At 44.1% G+C, this 21,055-nt stretch overlaps 1 protein-coding gene across 1 annotated transcript; it reads right to left on the minus strand.

The window, feature by feature from the left end:
• Nucleotides 1–11,545: 11,545 nt before the first annotated feature.
• On the minus strand, nt 11,546–20,491 carry RIPPLY3 (ripply transcriptional repressor 3). The gene is made up of 4 exons (XM_032865547.1): nt 20,388–20,491; nt 19,444–19,510; nt 15,038–15,105; nt 11,546–12,122 (listed from the first exon to the last, which is right to left on the minus strand). The coding sequence occupies exons 1-4, from the start codon at nt 20,489–20,491 to the stop codon at nt 11,798–11,800; spliced, it is 564 nt and encodes a 187-aa protein (XP_032721438.1). The 3' UTR covers nt 11,546–11,797.
• Between the last annotated feature and the right edge of the window lie 564 nt (nt 20,492–21,055).

Raw genomic sequence — 21,055 nt, forward strand, 5'->3', positions numbered from 1 at the left:
AACTGACAAGCTGCAGCTATCCTGGTGAGCTTTGTGGCCTCCCTTGTAAACAGAAGGAGTCGTGCTCATTCTCCTGGGTGATCAAGGAACTCCTCCATGCAGCTCCTATGTTAGTTTTATTTGAAAGAACTAGCAGAGGAGCAAATGGAAGAGGGAGAAAGAGTAATGGTTTTAGCAATTCACTTAAACCCGGGAACAAGTGCCATTTATTTCCATTTAGCTTACGACAAGGAGAGAGGAATACACATGGAACATCTAACGTTGGGCCACAATGCTTGTTTTTGGCAAACATCAGATAAACATACAATCACAGACCCTGTTCACAATTCTCCTGACTCTTGGAAATGATAGTCTCATGTTTAAGAATATTACGCTGAGTAAAATAAGTCAAGCAGTCAATTATCATATGGTTTCACTTACTTGTGGAACATAAGGAATAACACAGAGGACATGGGGAGATGGAGAAGAGAAGGGAGTTGGGGAAAATCGGAGAGGGGAGATGAACCATGAGAGACTGTGGACTCTGAGAAACAAACTGAGGGTTTTGGAGGGGCGGGGGGTGGGGGGCTGGGTGAGCCTCGTGGTGGGTATTAAGGAGGGCACGTATTGCATGGAGTACGGGGTGTGGTGCATAAACAATGAATCTTAGAACACTGAAAATAAATAAAATAAAATGCAAAAAAAAAAAAAAAAAAGAGTAGGACTACTAGGCTAGGGTGATCTTTAAGAAGCCATGCAGAGGACCAACCCAAGTGTCCACAACAAACAAACGCATAAGCACACTATGGTCTAACCATACAATGAAATATGTTTCAGCGTGAAAAGGAAGGCAGCACTGACACCTGCTAGAGCATGAAAGAACCTAGAAACATGATACTCAGGGAAAGAAGCCAGTCCCCAAATCCACATGTTATATGATTCTATTCCCATGAAACTTTAAAAAAGGAAAAATCTATGGAAACAGACTAATACCTCACTGTTTGCTAGCTAGCTGGAATTTAGATAAAAACTTGGAGGTGGGAGGAGGAAAATCGATAGAAACCCAAAGCAGATTTGTGGTTGCTGAGGGTTGGGATGGGGCAGTAGGGAGCTGAGCTATCAGGAGTATGGGGTTTCTGTGACAAAATGTTCTAGAATTGACAGTGGTGATGGTTGTAAACATATATTTTTAAAGATTTTATTTATTTCTTTGAGAGACAGAGCACAAGCAGGGGAAGTAGGAGCTACAGAGGGAGAAGCAGATTCCCTGCTGAGCGGGGAGCCCGACACAGGGCTGGATCCCAGGACCCTGAGATCATGACCTGAGCCCAAGTCAGACACTTAACCGACTGAGCCACCCAAGTGCCCCATGGTTGTACTTATTTATGAATATGCTAAAAACCACTGAATTGTACGCTCGAAATGGTTGAATTACAATGTATGTGAATTCCATCTCAATAAAGCTGCTAAAAATGGATGGATGGATAGATGGATGAAAACTGGTTTAAGGAAAAAAAAAAAGCTAAGTCATCCACATTTAGATCAACCCAAATATGGGAAACTGAGAAGGGATGGCTGGCTAACTTGGTCGTTTGATGCAGATTTTTCCTCTCATCTTGCTAAACCCTCTAGTTGCATTCTTATATGTTATAACAATATATATTCTTAGGCAGTAAATAATTCTTTTAAAATGTTAAGCTACCCCAAAGTATGGGATCCCAAATAGTTACTTTCCATTTCATAAACCTAAGGAAGTAGATCATTAGTGGTCCTCTATCTCATTGTGTTAAATATTTGCCATTCTACAAATAACAAGTTTTCCACAAAACATGTTCTGGGTAGAGCTTTAGAACATGGCTATGGTTTCTCCAAAACAGGGTTAGTAGGACCAAATTCAGGAAGACCATCTGATGTGAATATAATTTCTGTTCTGCCACTGACAAATGGGAATGTCAAAAATGTGGCGATTTTTAAAGCAAACCAAAACACATAGCGAAGAGCATATGGTCAATTCTTTTTATGCTGAAGCTTGTCTCTTTGGGGCACTAGGGTGTTGTGAAAAGAAATAAAAGATGTGGTCACCACTTGCCATCTAAACACAAAGACATCACGGACGCTATTCCAAAAACTGCTGTTTCTGTGTACTAAGTACTTCAGAGACCTGTGAAAGATCAGGCAGGGACAGAAGGAATCCAAATAGAAAGAAAATAAAACTGAGACCTGAGACCTCCCTACGGCCTGGTCCATTAGGGCATAAAAACCTGAAGGCCCGGGAATTCTGGTGAGACCCTCAAATTCCTAAGGGGAGGAAGGAAGCAAGAAGTTTCCTTGTTTTGGGAGAAAGTTTTCTCCAAATCCCGGTGGACAACGGTCTAGAGACCAGGAAATGAAACTGATGTGGATGCTCCCTGGGAGGTTTTCTTTACTGGGGGCAAATCCTCCATATTTCTAAAATTAGCCTAGGCCATGAGAACATCTGATTGGAAGGGCCATGGGTTGAGTCAGGGTTCCCTTGGCTTGAATTCAAATTTCAAGGTGGTGGGTCGGGGATGGGCTCTGATGGGGCTTGTTTATGAGCCCAAGGCCACCCCAGAAGAACTGGTCGAAGGCACAGCCTGTGGCCTCTCCTAGGAGACAACCAGGGAGCCCCACGGAAAAGCACAGAAGTGTTGTCTAGGAACCAAGAGACTCAGCCTGGTATTCTGCGCTGATAACTACCTTACACTTTTTTTACTAGCCCCAAAATAAATTTATTTCCAGATTGTAAGGGGAAATTGAACAAATGTAATACTTTTCTCTGGTATCAAAGCCCAGGCAGGGATACAAGCCGTGCTCATCCAGGTTCCAGCTCCGGAGCAGGCAGGAATGCCGGAAAGCTCACATCGACCTCTTTTCCTGAGGGCCAAAACTCACAGGAGATGGTGTCTTCAGAAGTCATGTTTGTGAGATATCACACTCCAGTAACTTTGTGACTGATAATCAATTGTCCTGCCTATGACAGTGTTTGCTCAGGTCAACTCTGAAGAAGAATGAACGTCTGTTTATATTTAGAAAATTTCTGCATTTGGGTGTGTTTACTTTTAAATCACTTAAAGTGGCTTTCTAGATTTTAGCAAAATAAAATGATTTATGTTACACTAACGATACACATACCCTATGACCCAGCAACCACTCCTAGGTGCCTACGCAACAGAAATGCACAAAAGGCATATTCAAAGGAGTTCTTAGCGGAATTATTCATAATAGGAAAAACCCTGGAAGCAATCCAAATGCCCATTGGCAACAGGATGGATAAATAGTGATATATTCCTACAATAGAATATCATAGAACAATGAGTGACTCTTATGTACGCAATGTTGAGTAAAAGAAACCAGACACAAGTAAGCACTTACTTAGGATTCCATTTGTATAAATTTCAAAATTGGGCAACAAAAATCAATGGTACTAGAAGTCACCCAGGGCGCCTGGGTCACTCAATCAGTTAAAAAAGTCTGACTCTTACTGTGGACTCTTAAAAACAAACTGAGGGTTTTGGAGGGGCGGGGGGTGGGAGGTTGGGTGAGCCTGGTGATGGGTACTATGGAGGGCACGTATTGCATGGAGAACTGGGTGTGGTGCATAAACAATGAATTCTGGAACACTGAAAAGAAATTTAAAAAATAAATAAAAATTAGGGGCGCCTGGATGGCTCAGTGAGTTAAGCCTCTGCCTTCGGCTCAGGTCATGATCCCAAGGTCCTGGGATAGAGCCCCACATCGGGTTCTCTGCTCAGTGGGGAGCCTGCTTAAAAAAATCTTTAAATAAGATTCATCAAACTCTTATGATTTGCTCTCTTTTCTGTACCTGATATACATTGATAAGAAATGTTGTGTTTTTTAAGTAGGCTCCACACTCAGCATGGAGTCCAATGTGGGGCCCGAACTCATGACCCTGAGGTCAAGACCTGAGCTAAGATGAAGAATCGGGCACCCAACTGATTGAGCCACCCAGGCACCCCAAGAAATAAATTTTTATTTTTTTAAAAGATTTTATTTATTTATTTGACAGAGATCACAAGTAGGCAGAGAGCCAGGCAGAGAGGGGGAAGCAGGCTCCCCGCTGAGCAGAGAGCCCGATGTGGGACTCGATCTCAGGACCCTGAGATCATGACCTGAGCTGAAGGCAGAGGCTTAACCCACTGAGCCACCCAGGCGCCCCAGAAATACATTTTTAAATACATTTTTAAAAATATCCTTGGAATGAGCTAGATTGTAGCTTTAACTATTGCTAGGATCAGTGTATCATAGAAAACTGTGTAAAACTTCTGCATTTGTAGGTGTAGTCGATGTACTTGGAGAGACCCCAATTATTGTTTGGTATTGTTCGGTAACAAGCCCCAACTCTTACACCTAACTAAAAATCTGGGTGATAGCCCTACCACATCACTTAATAATATATTCTTGGAGTTTAAAGTAATTGCTCATGGAAAGATCTAGCTTTATGATGATCTGGGTCTCAGCAAACAGTCTCCCCGTCGTGTCTTCCTTTGGAACGGAAGCTCTCATCTGAACACACACCTGAGACTTCTTCCCCTTTTTGTGATGGATGACTCAGAGGTCATGGCAAGTGTGCAGAAGACAGGGCCTCGAGAAGCCCAGAGAGTCAAAAACTAAGAAACCAAATGATTTATTTAGAGCTTTCTCCTTTGGATTAATTTCCTTAAAAAATATAAATTTTTTTCATGCCAACAAAAGATTGCATTGTTGGATTATTGGTTCAGTGGCTTAAAAAAAACCCCAAAAAATATTGTTTTAGTAGAAGAGTCTAAGCTTTTTTTTTTTTTAAACAATTTTATTGGGGGTGTAGCTTATGTACCATGTATTTACCCATTCACGGCACTGCACAATTCAATAATTTTAGTAAATTTCTAGAATTGTGCCACCATCACCGTAACCCAGTTTTAGAATGTTTCCATCACTCCAAAAAGCTTCTTTGCACCCATTAACAGTCAATCCCTGTCATGGAAAGGCACCCACTCCCAGTGCTAAGCAACCATTATGCATTATGTGCATATATACATTATATGTAATGCATTATATAATATAAATTATAATGATATATAATATATAACCATATTTATATATAATTAGATATAATGCAGTTTATATAGAATTATCATTATAGATTTGCCTTTTCTCTCTTTTTTTTTTCTTTGTTTTTTCTTGCATACTTAGATTTATGGTCTAGGACTATTAAGGAGAAAGAAGCATGCCTTCCAGTGTGCTGAAGAGCTCGGCGCAGTGGGAGGGGGGACATCTCATGCTTAACATAAAGCTTTTGATTTTCTTTATCCACAGAGAACAGATCTCCTTCATGGAGCAGGTGATAGGAAATCACACCATAGGAAGACAGATGGAATAGGGAGTCACTGGGGTTTTCTAAAGGACATCGCCTGCATAAATGGGCCAGCATGAATTTGGAAAGCAACGGGCAGTTAGTTATCTAGTGATAAGGTGCATCATCTTCCAACAACGAGAGCCCGGAAATGTACATACAGAAATGTACATCCTCCAGTAGGTGTCCTCGTCTCTCGCCTTCCTCCTGGGGTTCAAGCCCGCATCTCTCACCACTGAGACAGCCTCCTGTCTGATTTTCTTGTACCCAGACTTTCCTCTGTACAGAAAGACTGCTCAGAACACAAGCCAGATCATATCACTCTCTTGTTCAAAACTCTGTCATGCTCTTCTCTCCACTGCCCTCTGTAGATAGGTGGGTGCCCCAAGCTTGCCACAGAAGACCCCACAACCCGGTTCCTGGACAATGACTCTCTTTCCAAGCATGCTGCAAGCCTTTTCTTAACATTTCATACAATGAGATCATACAGGGTAGTCTGTGGCATCTTAGCATCATGTTGGCATGGTCCCTCCTTGTTTTAAAATACATTGATATTACATTTCATGCCTTCCTATTACTGAATTATATCCCATCACATGGATAGACCACATTTTATTTATCCATTCACCAGTTGATGTGCATTTGGATTGTTTTCAGGGGTTTGTTTTTTTTTTAAGATTTTTATTTATTTATTTGACAGACAGAAATCACAAGTAGACAGAGAGGCAACAGAGAGAGAGGAAGAAGCAGGCTCCCTGCTGAGCAGAGAGTCCGATGCGGGGCTTGATCCCAGGACCCTGGGATCATGACCTGAGCCGAAGGCAGAGGCTTAACCCACTGAGCCACCCAGGTGCCCCTGGATTGTTTTCAGTTTGGGATTATCATGCATAAAGGTGCTATGAACACTGGTTTACATGTCTTTCTGTGGACAAACGTTTTCATTTTCTCCTGGGTAGATTCCTAGGAGTGGAATTGCTGGCTTGTGACCTAAGTCTGTGTTTAACTTTTTAATGAAGTTGCCAAATTGTTTTCCAAACTCTGACCATCTTACATTCCCTGATGTGTGAGGCTTCCAGTTACTCTACATTGTCTTTTTTTTTTTTAACATTGGCTTTTAAAAATTGTAATCATTCCAGTAGGAGCGTGACAGTACCTGTGGTTTTCGTTTCTCGTTTCTGCAATGGCTAATGATGCTGAACATCTTTGTGAAATGTTTCAAACTATAAAATAGAAATAAAATCTGTATTTTTTTTCTTTTTGGTTCATCAGCATTTTAAAATTTGTTTGTAAAGGTTACCACGTAATGACATAATGGAATATGACAGTGACATCATTTTTTTATAGGTTATATAGTTAGTGCTTTTTTTTTTAAGATTTTATTTATCTATTTGACAGACAGCAATCGCAAGTAGGCAGAGAGGCAGGCAGAGAGAGAGGAGGAAGCAGACTCCCCATTGAGCAGAGAGCCTGACATGGGGCTTGATCCCAGGACCCTGGGATCATGACCTGAACCGAAGGCAGAGGCTTTAACCTGCTGAGCCACCCAGGTGCCCCGTGACATCATATTTTAGATTTGCCCAGCAAACTCCAAGGGAACTGAAGTTGTTTTTATAAATACTCACCATTTTCATATTACTTTCTTTTTTTTTAAGATTTTATTTATTAATTTGACAGAGATCAGAAGTAGGCAGAGAGGCAGGCAGAGAGAGAGAGGAGGAAGCAGGCTCCCCATAGAGCAGAAACCCGATTCGGGGCTCGATCCCGGACCCTGGGATCATGACCTGAGCCGAAGGCAGAAGCTTTAACCCACTGAGCCACCCAGGTGCCCCAAATAGTCACCATTTTCAAAAGCATCATAAAAAATTACTTATTTATGCCTTGGACTTTCACCAGCAAGTCTACAAAAATGACTCATGCAGACCCAGAAAAACAGGTAGTTTTCCTCTTTAATGAGCTATCACAAGGAGGAAATGGTGATTAAAAATAAGTTCCCCAGGGGCGCTTGGATGGCTCAGTGGGTTGAAGCCTCTGCCTTCTGCTCAGGTCATGATCCCAGAGTTCTGGGATCTAGCCCTGCATGGAGCCCTGTATGGGGCTCTCTGCTCAGCAGGGAGCCTGCTTCTCCCCTCTCTCTCTGCCTGCCTCTCTGCCTACTTGTGATCTCTGTCAAGTAAATAAATAAAATCTTTTTAAAAAAAATGATAAATTCCCCAAATAAACAAACAAATTGAAAAATCCCTTTGACTTCAGTTGAAATTGAGTTGAAAATAATACAGGTAATCTCAGTACAAGCGAACCAACAAGAAAATGTTAACACTGAAACCTATGCTTTTCTTTTTTAGAAGATTTTATTTATTTATTTGACAGAGAGATACAGCAAGAAAGGGAACACAAGCAGGGGGAGTGGGAGAGGGAAAAGCAGGTTTCCTGCTGATCAGGGAGCCCAATGCAGGGCTCGATCCCAGGACCCCCAGGACCCCCAGGACCCCGGGAACAGGACCTGAGCCGAAGGCAGATGCTTAACGATTGAGCCACCCAGGTGCCCCTAAAACCCATGCTTTTCTAACAAGCTCATCTTTGGGCACATCACAAGTGAACAGATCCGATAGGAAGTAAGCAAAAAATAACTGAAATTCTCAAGGAAAATAATTGAGTTATTAACACGTTATCATTGAACCTCAAGCAAAGCACAGATGACCCCTGACATTACTGATATGTATAAAACTATGGGATCCTCAATCTAGTATTCTACAAAACGTCACCAAACTTAACAACATTTAGCAGATTACTTTGCAATTTCTTGTTAATACAGAAGTTCACAAAGAAACAGCACTGGGAAAACACTTTTTGTTCCTACCACAGTTGAAGTGGTTAAAATCACGAACAGGAAACAATTGGGTCAACATCAACTGCTTTCTTTTGTTAGCTGCACAGCTGGAAGACTCCATGAAAAGCAGGAGATGGGCGGAAACAAATATTGCAACAAATTCCCCCACGTGGGAGGTTTGCCACGCAGCTGGCTTAAAGTACAAATGTTCCTAACAGGCTTCAGCTTGTGGCGTTTGCAAGATTCTGTTCAATAATCACATTCATTAGGAGCTATGTTTGGTGAACCACAGAAAGATGCCTCACAGAAAGCCTGAACCACAGATTATTTATTTGAAATAATATATTTCATGGAAACCTGGCTAATTGTACCCTTTGTTGGAGTGGCTGCTTTGATTCAAAATTTTAAAAGATTTCAGGGGGAAGGTATGTAGATGGCACCGCACGTGAAATCTACTTTCTGCATCATTATTAGGCAAGCTATTGCAGAAAATGAAGGAATAATGCAGGGTGTAGAAAATACCACCGAGATGATTTTGTTCATTTTGAAAACATATGGAAATGGAGGTCAAAACATCAGCAGCTTCAAATGGTTCCATATAACGTACAGTTTGTAAGTGAATGTGCGGTGACCGAGTTTGGTTTCTTAACGGGAACTTGGAGACTGAGCCAGATCTTTTTTTTTTTCCTTAGTAAAAGTGATTTATTAAGAAACACAGAACAAAGCCAAATGTGATGACTGAAGCTTCCCCTCGTGCATCACACCGAGGGGCAGTAAGGATGAGACTTCTAATATTTTTTTGTTAAAACCCAGCAAAATAGAAGGCCATCTTATATCATTTCTGAAATAAGCCCAGGTAGAATTGTTTTTAAGTCTGAAAAAAGGTTTTTAAGTCTGAAAAAAGAAACAATAAAATTAACTGATAAAAAGAATTTTAGGAAGAAATCTGAAAAAGAAAAAAAAAGAAAGACCAAAAAAAAGAAAAAAAAATCTGATTAAAAATGAGCAGAGATCGATAGTTTTCCAAAGATGACATCAAGATGGCCAGCAGGCACATGAAAAGTGCTCAACATCACTCATCATCAGGGAAATACAAATCAAAACCACAATGAGATACCACCTCACAAATCAAAAAGACAAGAAACAGGGGACCTGGCTGGCTCAGTCGGTAGAGCATGAGACTTGATCTCAGGGTTCTAAGTCTGAGCATCGAGTTGGGTATAGAGATTTACTGAAAAAGAATCTTAAAACAAGGCACCTGGATGGCTCAGTCGGTTAAGTGTCTGACTCCTGATTCAGGCTCAGGTCGTGATCTCAAGATTGTGAGATCGAGACCCGAGTCGGGCTCCACACTGGATATGGAATCTGCTTAAGATTCTCTCTCCTCCTCTCCTTCTGCCCCTCTCCCATGCTATCCTCTCCTTCAAAATAAATAAATAAAAATAACATCTTTTAAAAAAAAAAAGACAAGAAATAATATGTGTGGGTGAGGATACGGATAGAAAGGAACCCTTGTGCACTGTTAGTGGGAATGTAAATTGGTGTAGCCACTGTGGAAAAGCGTTATGGAGGATCCTCAAAAAATTCAAAGTAGAATTACCATATGATCCGTAATTCCACAACTTGATATTTACCAAAAGAGCAAAAACACTAATTTGGGAAGATAGATGCCCTTCTATGTTCATTGCAGCATTATTTACAACAGCCAAGACATGGAAGCAGCCCAAGCGTCCATTGATAGATAAATGAAGATGTGGTATAGGGGTGTGTGTGTGTGTGTGTGTGTGTGTGCACGTGCGCGCGTGTGCATGAGCACACACAACGGAATTTGCTCAGCCATAAAAAAAAAAAAAGAATGAGATCTTGCCATTTGCAACAGCACGGATAGAACTAGAGGGGTTTATGGTAAGTGAAATAAGTCAGAGAAAGACAAATACCATATGATTTCACTCACATGTGGAATTTCAGAAACAAAACAAGCGAACAAACAAACAAAATAGTCTCTTAAATACAGAGAGTAACTTGGTGGTCCCCAGACGGGAAGCAGGTGGGGGGGGATGGGGGGATAGATAAAGGAGATTAAGAGGTACAAATTTCCAGTTATTTTTTTTTTAAAGAAAGAAAAAAAAAACAAATAGTAATTTCTAAAGGGGAGCAGCAATCAAAAAATTGATATTTGGTACCTTTGCATAGAGAAAGAGGAAAACAGGAAAGCGTGACTTTTTGCAAATGTACGCTTTTCTATGCTGTTTGGATTGTTAAAGTATTTGCATGTATTACGCTAATTTTTTTAGTATCAGTGGATTTTTTGGGCATCGAGGTTATAATCTCTTTTGTTTTTTATATGTATATTTTTATTCTTAAAAACAATTATCATTTAAAGATTTAAATATGAAAACATCCAGACAAACTTATGAAAACTTTAACGCAGGCACTAATTAAATCTAAAATTGTCTTGGGGCACCTGGGTGGCTCAGTTGGTTAAGCAACTGCCTTTGGCTCAGGTCATGATCCCAGGGTCCTGGGATCAAGCCCCATGTTGGGCTCCTTGCTCAGCGGGGAGCCTACTTCTCCCTCTTCCTCTGCCTGCTACTCTGCCAGCTTGTGCTCTCTCTCTCTGTCAAGTAACTAAATAAAATAAAATAAAATAAAAATAAAATTGTCTTAAACAAGGGACGCCTGGGTGGCTCAGTTGGTAGAGAATGTGTGACTCTTGATCTCGAGCTTGTGAGTTCGAACCCCACATTGGATGTAGCGATCACGCAAAAAAAAAAAAAATCTAAATAAATAAATTAATAAAATTGTCTTTACATAAAAAGGTGATTATCAAACATTTTGTCTTTCAAAATATTTATTTCAAGTATAAACTTATGTAGTGTACTATATATAGGAAGACAAATACATATAAGTAATAAACTTGTAGGACATAATCATTTGATCATCAAAATATAAAAAAATGAAAATAATCTTATATTAGATAATCTGATTGAAAACAGTGTTATCTTATTCAAGTAACAAGCCCGAACCAGTTCCCAACTGAGAGTTAAAGCTTTTTTCTCTATATCTTCATACACTCAGCCCTTAGACAAGGATCATAAATTTTTAACCAGAATTGTTCCCCTAAAAATCCATATTTAAAGTTTCTGTTACTTTTATGGAAATTATTCAGTTTTGTTTATTTTTCATAAATATTTTTGAAATGCCACGAAGCAAACACATCCACCCTTGGACAACGCCTAAATCCTTTTGCTTACAAAACTAGAATTAGCTACATAACAAGTCTGAGGTCAAGTGAGAGGAACGGTGGGTTATTAACCTAGACTGGAATGACCTATCATTTGATGACAGAGCGACCAGATGAACGCGCTTTGAAATTTGGTCCCATCTGATGACAACCCATGTTAACACAAACCTCCTGGTTCTAGAAACCTTTTCCAATGGTGTGCATGAGTGCCCTGAAGAGAATCACCAGGAGCAGGAAAGTTACAAGCCAAGTTCTTGCTGTGACTGGAGTGCTGGTCAGAGACAGTCACCGACCCCCGTACACCAGGGGAAATGCACAGCTGTCCCCCAGAGCGCATGTGAGCCAGGTCTGGTGTGGGGGAGGGAGACCCCATTTATTTGGGTGAGGCAGGGTCTGTGCCCTCCGGAGGGTCACCATGAGGGAGTGGACCCTTCCCACCGAGGCCATTGTGTCCTACAGAACTCCATCCTGGGTTTGTCGGCGCACCTCTGCCCGTCCCTCCCGGGCTGTTCTCCGCCGGACCTTGCATCTCCCGGCGCTGAAGGTGGGAAGTCTGGTTTTCCGCCTCTTGCTCGTCATCATCGGAATCGGACTCGTCGTTGTAGAAGTGGATTGTGGCTTGCACTGGGAAACTGGCCAGCACTTTTTCCCCAGAACTTTGCAGATACTCTTGGCGCTTTGAAATGGGTAAATAAAGTCTAATATTTAAGAAACAAATACACCATTAATCACCTAGAAACAGGCAAACTCCCACTAGCGGGTCCTCTCCCCTAGAGGCAGCTAACCCCCGATCTCCCTCTCTGATCTTGCCTTCGCTGCGCACAGAGTGTTTCCTAAATCATTAGAACGCAAAACCGTGGGCAGGTGGAGAGACCTGGCCAAAGGAACCCTACACACCGGTTCAGAAATGAGCCTATAATCGGGGTGAGCAGATTGATTTAGACCACCACAGGAGAAAGGGTGTGCCTCCGTGAAGGTAAAAGGAAATTAAAACACTGAGTTTCACGTTGAAGAGTCTCATTCTGATCAAAGCGAGAATGTCATGTATCCTGGAGAATGTATGTCTTATTTAGGTTAGGTCCCTATCCCCCGCAACACCCCCAAGTCGGGGGAATGTTGTGACCCTTTGGGCTCTGGAGGAAATCTGGCTCTGAAACCCCAGTCTAGAGAAGCAACTAATTATTATTATTATTTTTTAAAGATTTTATTTATTTATTTATTTGACAGAGAGAGATCACAAGCAGGCAGAGAGACAGGCAGAAAGAGGGGAAACCAGGCTCCCTGCCGAGCAGAGAGCCCAATGCAGGGCTTGATCCCAGGACCCTGAGATCAGACCCTGAGCCTAAGGCAGAGGCTTAACCCACTAAGCCACCCAGGCGCCCCTCATGGAAAGTGTTTAAAATACCCCTCACTCTCCCCATAATCCCTCATTCTTACACCTTTCATTCACTAATTTATTTGCATTTTTTCTTGAGGTCTTCTGAGGAACTGAGAGGGATTATCATTTGACCACCACTTATTTGCAAAACTGATTTATTTTTTTATTTTTAAATAATCTCTACGCCCACCATGGGGCTTAAACCTACAATTCCAACATCCAGTCACATCCTTTACCAACTGAGCCAGCCACGCACCCCTGCAAAGCTGATTGTAATTTCTCTCTTGGATGGAGGAAAAAAGAGAGAAAGAAAACGCCCTACTATAAATAATGCATGACGATTCCGAACTTCCTAAGATTTTTTTTTTAAATTTTATTTATTTATTTATTTGTCAGAGAGAAAGAGACAACACAAGCAGGGGGAGTGGGAGAGGGAGAAGCAGGCTTCCTGCTGAGCAAGGAGTTGGATGAGGGAGGGGATGAGGGGGAGATCATGACCTGAGCCAAAGGCAAATACTTAACAGCAGAGCCACCCAAGCACCCTTCTGACCTTCCTAAGATTCCTGATAAATCAGGGATTCTCAACCTCCAGAGCGCGTTTGGCAATGTCTGGAAACATTTCTGGTTACCTTGACGGAGGAGGAGCTACTTGCATGAGTGGGCAGAGCCCAGGGATGCTGGTAAACATCCCTATCATGCCCACCACGGCACCTTCCAACAAAGAATTGTCCAGCTCAAAGTGTTGGCAGTGCTGGGGTTGAGGAACTTTGCAACAAACAGCCACTGCAACAAGTAAAACCATTATATGGTTTTCTTTTTCTCTCTCTCTATTATATATATATATATATATATATATATATATATATATATATATTCCTTAAATTTATATGTATTTCTATATTATATAAATTACAGATAATGACAGAAATATAAACATAGTTTAGGGTTTGGCCATATTAAAAATTAGCCGGTAATGCTGAAGTTATTTACAGGGGAATTTGAATTTGTAAGTTGCCTGGAACTGATTTAAAATTCTAACAGGGGTGCCCAGGGGGCACAGTCAGTTAAGCTCCAACTCTTTGTTTCCGCTCAGGTCATGATCTGGGTGGTGGGTGGGGGTAGGGGGTGGGGTGGGGGGCCGGGGAGGGGGGGGTTGTGAGACTGAGCCCAGCACTGGGCTCTGTGCTCAGCAGGGAGTCTGGCTGGGATTCTCTCTCTTCCTCTCCCTCTCTCCTCCCACTCAAACTCTCTCTCTCAAATAAATAAATCTTTAAAAAAAAATTCTAACAACAATAAAAACATAATTGGGAGAGGGTGATAAACACCATCAGATCTGAAGATTGTTGATAATTATTGAGGCTGGTGATGGGCATGTTGGGAGGGGGTCACAGGACTCTTCTCTCCACTTGTGTGTAAGCTTGAAAATTTTTATAATAAAAAGATAAAATAAAAATAAAGCTTCCCAAGTGATCCTATGGGGATGGAAAAGCTTCCCTTTCCAGAAATCACTCTTTGACCAGTCGGAAGGGCTTTCGATTTCATATCTGGCAATGAGGATCTCTGGATCTTACTAAAGTTTTCAGTCTTCCGGGATAGCCAGGGTAAAAATACTCTGAGGAGGAGTGGCTCCTTTTGCTGAAGGGAATAAGAGACGGGGAGAGAAAGAGACAGAGAAACAGACCTAAGTCCTGAGCAAGAGCCACCTGCCTCAGAGGATGAATGTAAGAGGGACACAGCAGTGGGGGTGCTGTCACCCCCAGGACCGTGGGAGCACAGAAAGGCTAGAGGGGCCACCATGGTGGAGCCTCCCCCCAGCCCTTTATTCAGTCACACACGTATTTGGAAGGTTTACTTTGCTTTAGACAGTACACTAACTGATAGCCAGGAGACAAATCGGAATAGACTTAAATACTTAAGTAAATAAATAGATACACCCATACAAGTCATACTCCGCTGAATTTAACCCAAGACATGAAATGTAATGAGAGATATGAACAAAAGACTTAAAGGAAAGACGTCAATCCAATCTGCAACTAGAACACTGAATGAATGAATGGATTCCAGAAATCCAACAAAATATCCTTGAAGTTTTGGGAGGTCATAATAACTAAATATTAGACAATATACAGAATTATTTTCTACTTTGTCAAGAATGTGCACAGTTGAAGACACAAAAGTGTATTTATGTCTCTATTAAAAGAAAATAATCTATTTCTTACTGTGAGGTCATGTTACCTTACAGGATGCTGAAACCCAAAGGCCCCCTTTGATCCCGGAGTTTGTTGGTCACCTCCAGGTTCAAGCTGTAAAGACAGACACGTACAAACACAGACATAGTCAAACACATCCCTCTGAGGTAGCACCTTGAAATTCTAGAAAAGAAAATCTAAGTGGTTTGCACTTCTTCTTTTTTTTTTTTTTAAAGATTTTTTATTTATTTGAGAGAGAGACAGTGAGAGAGAGCACGAGTGAGGAGAAGGTCAGAGAGAGAAGCAGACTCCCCGCGGAGCCGGGAGCCCGATGCGGGACTCGATCCCGGGACTCCAGGATCAGGACCTGAGCCAAAGGCAGTCGTCCAACCAACTGAGCCACCCAGGCGTCCCTGGTTTGCACTTCTTAATAGCAATACGAATTTAGAGACAGTTTAAACACCTTTATGGTAATTCGTGAGCCTCTTTCTCTTCCTGCTGTCAGAGATTTCCTGGGCACCGTGAGGGATCAAAGACAGGAAGATGAGTCCCATATAGTCCTTCAGTTCAGGCGTTTCTTGTTGTTGTCTCTTTTTAAAAGACTTTATTTATTTGACAGAGAGAGACAGAGAGAGAGGAAACACAAGCAAGGGTAGAGGGAGAGGGAGGAGTAGGGAGCTTGATATGGGGCTCGATCCCAGGACCCTGAAATCATGATCTGAGCCAAAGGCAGACACTTAATGACTGAGTCACCCAGGTGCCCCCAGGCTTTTACAATCTAATGGGAAAAGACACACTTAGGCAAATGATTACACTACAAAGCCTCTTACAGCAAGATGCCAAAAATTTTTTTTTAATTTTTTTTTTTTATTTATTTGACAGACAGAGGTCACAAGTAGGCAGAGAGGCAGAGAGAGAGGGAAGCAGGCTCTCCGCTGAGCAGAGACCCCGATGTGGGACTCGGTCCCAGGACTCCGAGATCATGACACGGGCCTAAGGCAGAGGCTTTAACCCACTGAGCCACCCAGGTGCCCCGATGCCAACAATTCTAAGCAGGGAGGAAGAAAAGGTTCACAGAGGGCCTGGAGGAGACATCAACAGCATTTGGGTGTGCAAGTCGGAGACCATTCTTGGCGGAGGGGAACATCAAATTCTGCGGGGACGGAAAACAGAGATCATAGGTGAGAAGGGTGAGGAGCCCAGTGCAGAATGAAGGAGAAGCTGTGGTATTTAATGGGGCTCAGCAGGAAGCCTTGAGGACCTACTTCTGAGCCTGGGTTTCATTCTGGAGAAGCACTAGAGACCGTCACTGATTTCTGAGTGAGGAGTTCAACCGTCAGATCTGTAGTTCAAGGATATGGTGGCCCCAGGGACCAGCGCACAGCCTAGCTTGGGGAGGTAAGGGCTCGGAGGTACGGGTCAAGATGGGATAAAGGTCTGAACAGGGACAGGAAGGGAAAGGAAAGGTGGATTCCAAGAGCACTTCAGTCGTATTCAAAAAACAACCTGACCACTTGAATGTCACGAGTGGAGGAGAGGGAAGCCAGTATGAGGAACTAAGGGCTACGTTGATGGAGATAAGATACAAGCAGAGAGAGAGAGAGATCGCATGCCAGGCTTGTCCTTGCGGTGACCAGTGTTGGTGCTAGGGAGGCAAAGGGACAGCCACACTCTGCCTGTCCAGACCTGACCCCATTCTGCCCAAATTCATGAGGTCCTGAATCTCAATGAACTTGGCCTGAACTGTGGTCAGATGATCTGATGGGCTACAAAGCTGGCAACTGTCATTCGATCTCAGAGCTCCTCCACCTCAGAGCTCCGAAAGTTGTAGTTATTATGGAAGGCGGGAAGAGACGCTTTTGCTTGAAAGTGAGATGAAATGAGCTAGGGCAATGGGTCAGAAAGCCCAGCGCTTGGGTTTGCATGGAGTTTAGAAGGATCCAGATCAGGAGTGAGACAAAACCTGCTAGAGCAGGACAAGAAAGGACCCTGAGGATGGTTCGTCACCAACAATCATCACACCCAGTCCATCCCACAGTGATAGCCGTGTAGCCTTTGCGAGCAAATGTCATTATATTTTACCATTATATTTTTTACAATATGCTGTGATAAGCGATGTCAGGGAAAGAAAAAGAAGCTCTTTGAACACAATCTTCTCCAAAATGAAGTTCACTTTTTGAGGACTCCAGAGAATCATGTCCGTGCTAAGCTGTGTTTTAATTATAAAATACCCCTAATTGCCGACTAACACAGTAAGCAATCCTGCGCTGTCAGAGGTGATTTTACATCCTGTGAGGGGAGAGCATCTAAAGCAACAGGGCAAACTTTGGTGGACCCCAAAAGACAGTGTCAGTACAGAAAAACAGCTTCCTTTAAGTGAGTAATTCTAACCAGACTCTGTGAAACATAAAATACACCTTTACAAACTCTAAAACTTTACCCCCCAACATACATAGCTTTATGCCACAAATATCTTCTAATTAAAGATCATCTTCTGTTGGCAGAAATGTCTACACATTCACACTTGGATAATTCAAGGGGATCAGGAATGTATACAAGGAAAGGTGTGTGTGTCCTTAGGAGTAAGAGAAGAGATAAAAGTAGACTTCCGTTGGAGTCTCCGGTTCTCCTCCCCACGCAGCCTCTGACTCCGATAAAGCGATGGGGTGGGAAGCCTGTAACATGGGAGGATGAGCCCAGCAGGACACAGCCCCAGGCGTCTCCTTTCAGGAAATCACCTCCCTTGCAAGATGGGCAAGGGGCCAGGAGGGAAGTATAACAGAGGTCAACAAAGGCTTGGGCTGTGGTTCATTTTCCCCAAGCAGGAGAGGGAGACCGCTCCCAAGGGGAGGTAAGGGTACCAAATGGGTGAGGGTGACCCAGGTGCTCAGGGCACAGGGCTTTGAACCCGGCTCTCGAATTTCTCGAGAAATACGCAACAGGGCTCTGGAGCCAAGGAATTTTCCCACGTTGTCGGGAGAAGGCGCTGTTGAGCAAGCGTTCTCTTCCCGCGCTAAGCTGCGCTCACCCTGCCCGGGGTCCCGGATCCGTGAGCGTTACATGCAACCTGCGGTCGCCCGCTGCTGTCCTTTCCGCCTGGCCAGCTGGGCTCTGCAAAAAGCTAGCCAGTCCCCTGAGAGCAACTCCCCTCCAAATCCACGGACACAACCCTGCCATGCTGACGATCAACTAGCAACTTCCTACAGTTTAACACTCTCCTGCAAGTAATCGTTTTTTCTCACAAATATCCTTCTCATCCTAAGAGGAAAAAAAAACCCCATCTGCCTTGAATACTATACTGTGCTATTGTATTTTTATTCTTACAACAACGGATAGGCTCCTTATACATTTCATTTAACAACAAAAAAATGGATAATTGTGAACTATAATTTCTCCCTCTTTCAAGCACTTTTTAAATCTTATTAAGAACTTGAGCTTGAATGCAAAAGGTGTTAATTATTTTCCATTAGTTAGATATTGCACGTATTTAAGCGTAACTTGGGCTACAAAATCATATACCTTGTTAATCTGATACAGATTGCATGTTTAGTTTTTTTAAATAAAAGCAACAATGAAAACTTCCATTATCCAAGCTAATTTAGTAAAGTAGTTTGAATATCAAAATACAGTCAAAGGTCAGCTTTCATGTACCCGAGTTTCTTATCATATTACAAATAACTGTACACATAACCTATACCACATGTTGGGTAAATTAAATGCATGGTCCTTTTCAGCCTGATTAGCTCTCCAGCATTATAAGAGTCATCAGCTTACATTTTAAGATTTTTGGAAAGGAAAGGTAAAGTCTATGAAAGCAAGCCATTACTTCAATAAATATAAAGCAATTTAGGTACCAATGCAGGAAACAAAAGAATTGTGGTGGAGATTAATCTTTACCCACAAACCCTTGGCGGGAGTGTATTTGCTCAGACAACATGAATTACCCCAGGAGTGCTTGCAGACTGGCCAAAAGTGCTTCAGGAAGGGCCAGATGATGGGTGGCGGCTTTTAACCACCACTTCTGGGCACCCCAGACTGGTTTCTGCCCTTATTTACACTGTGGTACCAGCCCACCAGTAATGGCACACCCAGAAGGGGGACTGGGGCAGCCTTCTCCCCTCCTCTCTACACCTGCTCGTTTGCAGCGGGCAACTCAACATAAAGAAATCTCTGTCGTTCTCGCTCGCTTTTCTAGAACTCTCTTATAATGCCCTTGAAAGAGCTATGCCATAGTGGCTTTGCTTTCAAGAAAGAAAGCAGTAGCCCAGTCTATACATGTGACTCAAGTCTGATCAACCGCCAGTTCACCCAGGTTCCCTCTCCCAGGCCCACAGGCAGTTCTGCATTAGGGGACCAGGGAGGGAGAGGCCGAGGAGGCCTTTCATGGTCATTTTTGAGTTGTGCCACTTTCTGGCTGAACCCTCGATACCACAATGCCCACCTTAGCCTTACCCGGCTTCCAGTTCTGGTCAGCTCAGCTTCTTGGGATGTGAGGATCCAAGGTCTCCACGGTGTGGGGCTGGAAAGGCAGGGACCAGAGGTGAACCCCAGAATTTTCTGCTGTCTTTTAAAATTATATCATAAGAGTTATCGTTCTTAGCAATTCCAGTGTTTGACTGGGAGTCCCTGGATATCATAGAAAGTTCTTTCAAGTTCTCAGTCTGTGAATAAACTGATGCTATTTGCGTTTTTGTTTTTTTCTCTCCTGCCACATTCTTCTCTGCCTTCACTGGCTTTGAGAAGATAATCTGATGCATATCAGGAGACACGTAAATTGAGAGATATCCCCTTCCAACCCAAATGGAGTCTCCAGTTGATTCCCCACTGTAGCTGGCTACTTTTGTTGCTCATTAATTTCAACTGCACCCCCTGGGCTGCTGAAGGATCTTGACCCCGCAGAGATGATTCCACAGGGTTCTACAATGCAAAGGGGGGGGTTGGGGAATGGGTTTCTCCTCTCTGGCTGCCTAGCCACCCAGCCCCTTCCACACTTTAACTGTACTATCTTGAAAGGGCTGAGCCCCAAGTGCAGGGCAAACAAAGACTGTCATCAAGAGTGTGACAGTCAACGTGAGGGGACCCTCTGGAAGGCTAGCTGGGAGGCTCCGAGACTTCAAGTTCCCAGCCCGGTGAATTTCAGATCTATGAATGGAAGCGTTGGCCCATTGGTTGGTGTGCGCCTCCCGGGCCTCCACACTTTGGCGCTGTGCGCGGAAAATGGAGAGCACCGTGCGTCCCCGTCCAAGGTTAGGGAACCTGCTTGGCGTCGCGGTCGGGCTCCGGGGCTCCGCCAGGGTTCGGGGACCTCCACGGCCCTGGCATCCCGCTCTGCGCTCGCTGCCCCGACGCGCCGCGCGCCTCTCGACGCGTCCAGGGGGCCGCGGGGACACCCTCACCTCTCGGGCCCGCGCGGCGGTGGTGGCCTCCGGGCACCATCCGCGGGGCAATGACAGACGCGCCCGCGCGCCTCCCGGGCTCCGGCCGCCGCCTTGGGTCTCATGGTGCCGGCGGCGCCAGCGACACGGCCGCGCCTCTAACCGCTCGGGCGAGAGCGCTCACCTACCAGTGCGCTCCGCGCCAGGTTTAAAAACGGGGGCGGGGCGGGAGGGGACAAGGGAAACCGAGGAGGAGGGGGCGGAGAGGGCGCAGGAGAGGCTGCGGGAAGGGACGGGGAAGCCGGAGAGGGGGAGGGGAGGAGAAAAGCTTCAGAAGGGGCGCCGCGCGGGGAGTGAGGTGGGGGAGGGGGAAACTATCCGTGGAAAGGACTCAGAAAGCTCGGAGCGAGGGTGTGGAGGGGACAAAGGAAACCTAGGGAGGGTCGCCAGGGGCGGGGACGAGGAAGCCTGGGGAACGCGGAGAGGAGGGCACGTTTTGGGGTGGGGGGGTTCTGTAGGGCCCCCTCCCTATGGGGTCGGGGGTGACGGAGCACTTGCGCAGGGGCCTCCCCTGCTGGGCGCGGGAGCGAAGGGGTCCCTGGCTTCTTCCTGCCCCTCTGGGGCTCCCCGCAGGCCTAGGGGTTCTGGTTCCAGCGGCAGCGTCTAGGTGCCCAGATTTCCGGAGGATC

The sequence above is a fragment of the Lontra canadensis genome, unplaced genomic scaffold, assembly GCF_010015895.1.
Source record: "Lontra canadensis isolate GAN:19392208 unplaced genomic scaffold, GSC_riverotter_1.0 scaffold29, whole genome shotgun sequence".
Lineage (NCBI taxonomy): Eukaryota > Metazoa > Chordata > Mammalia > Carnivora > Mustelidae > Lontra > Lontra canadensis.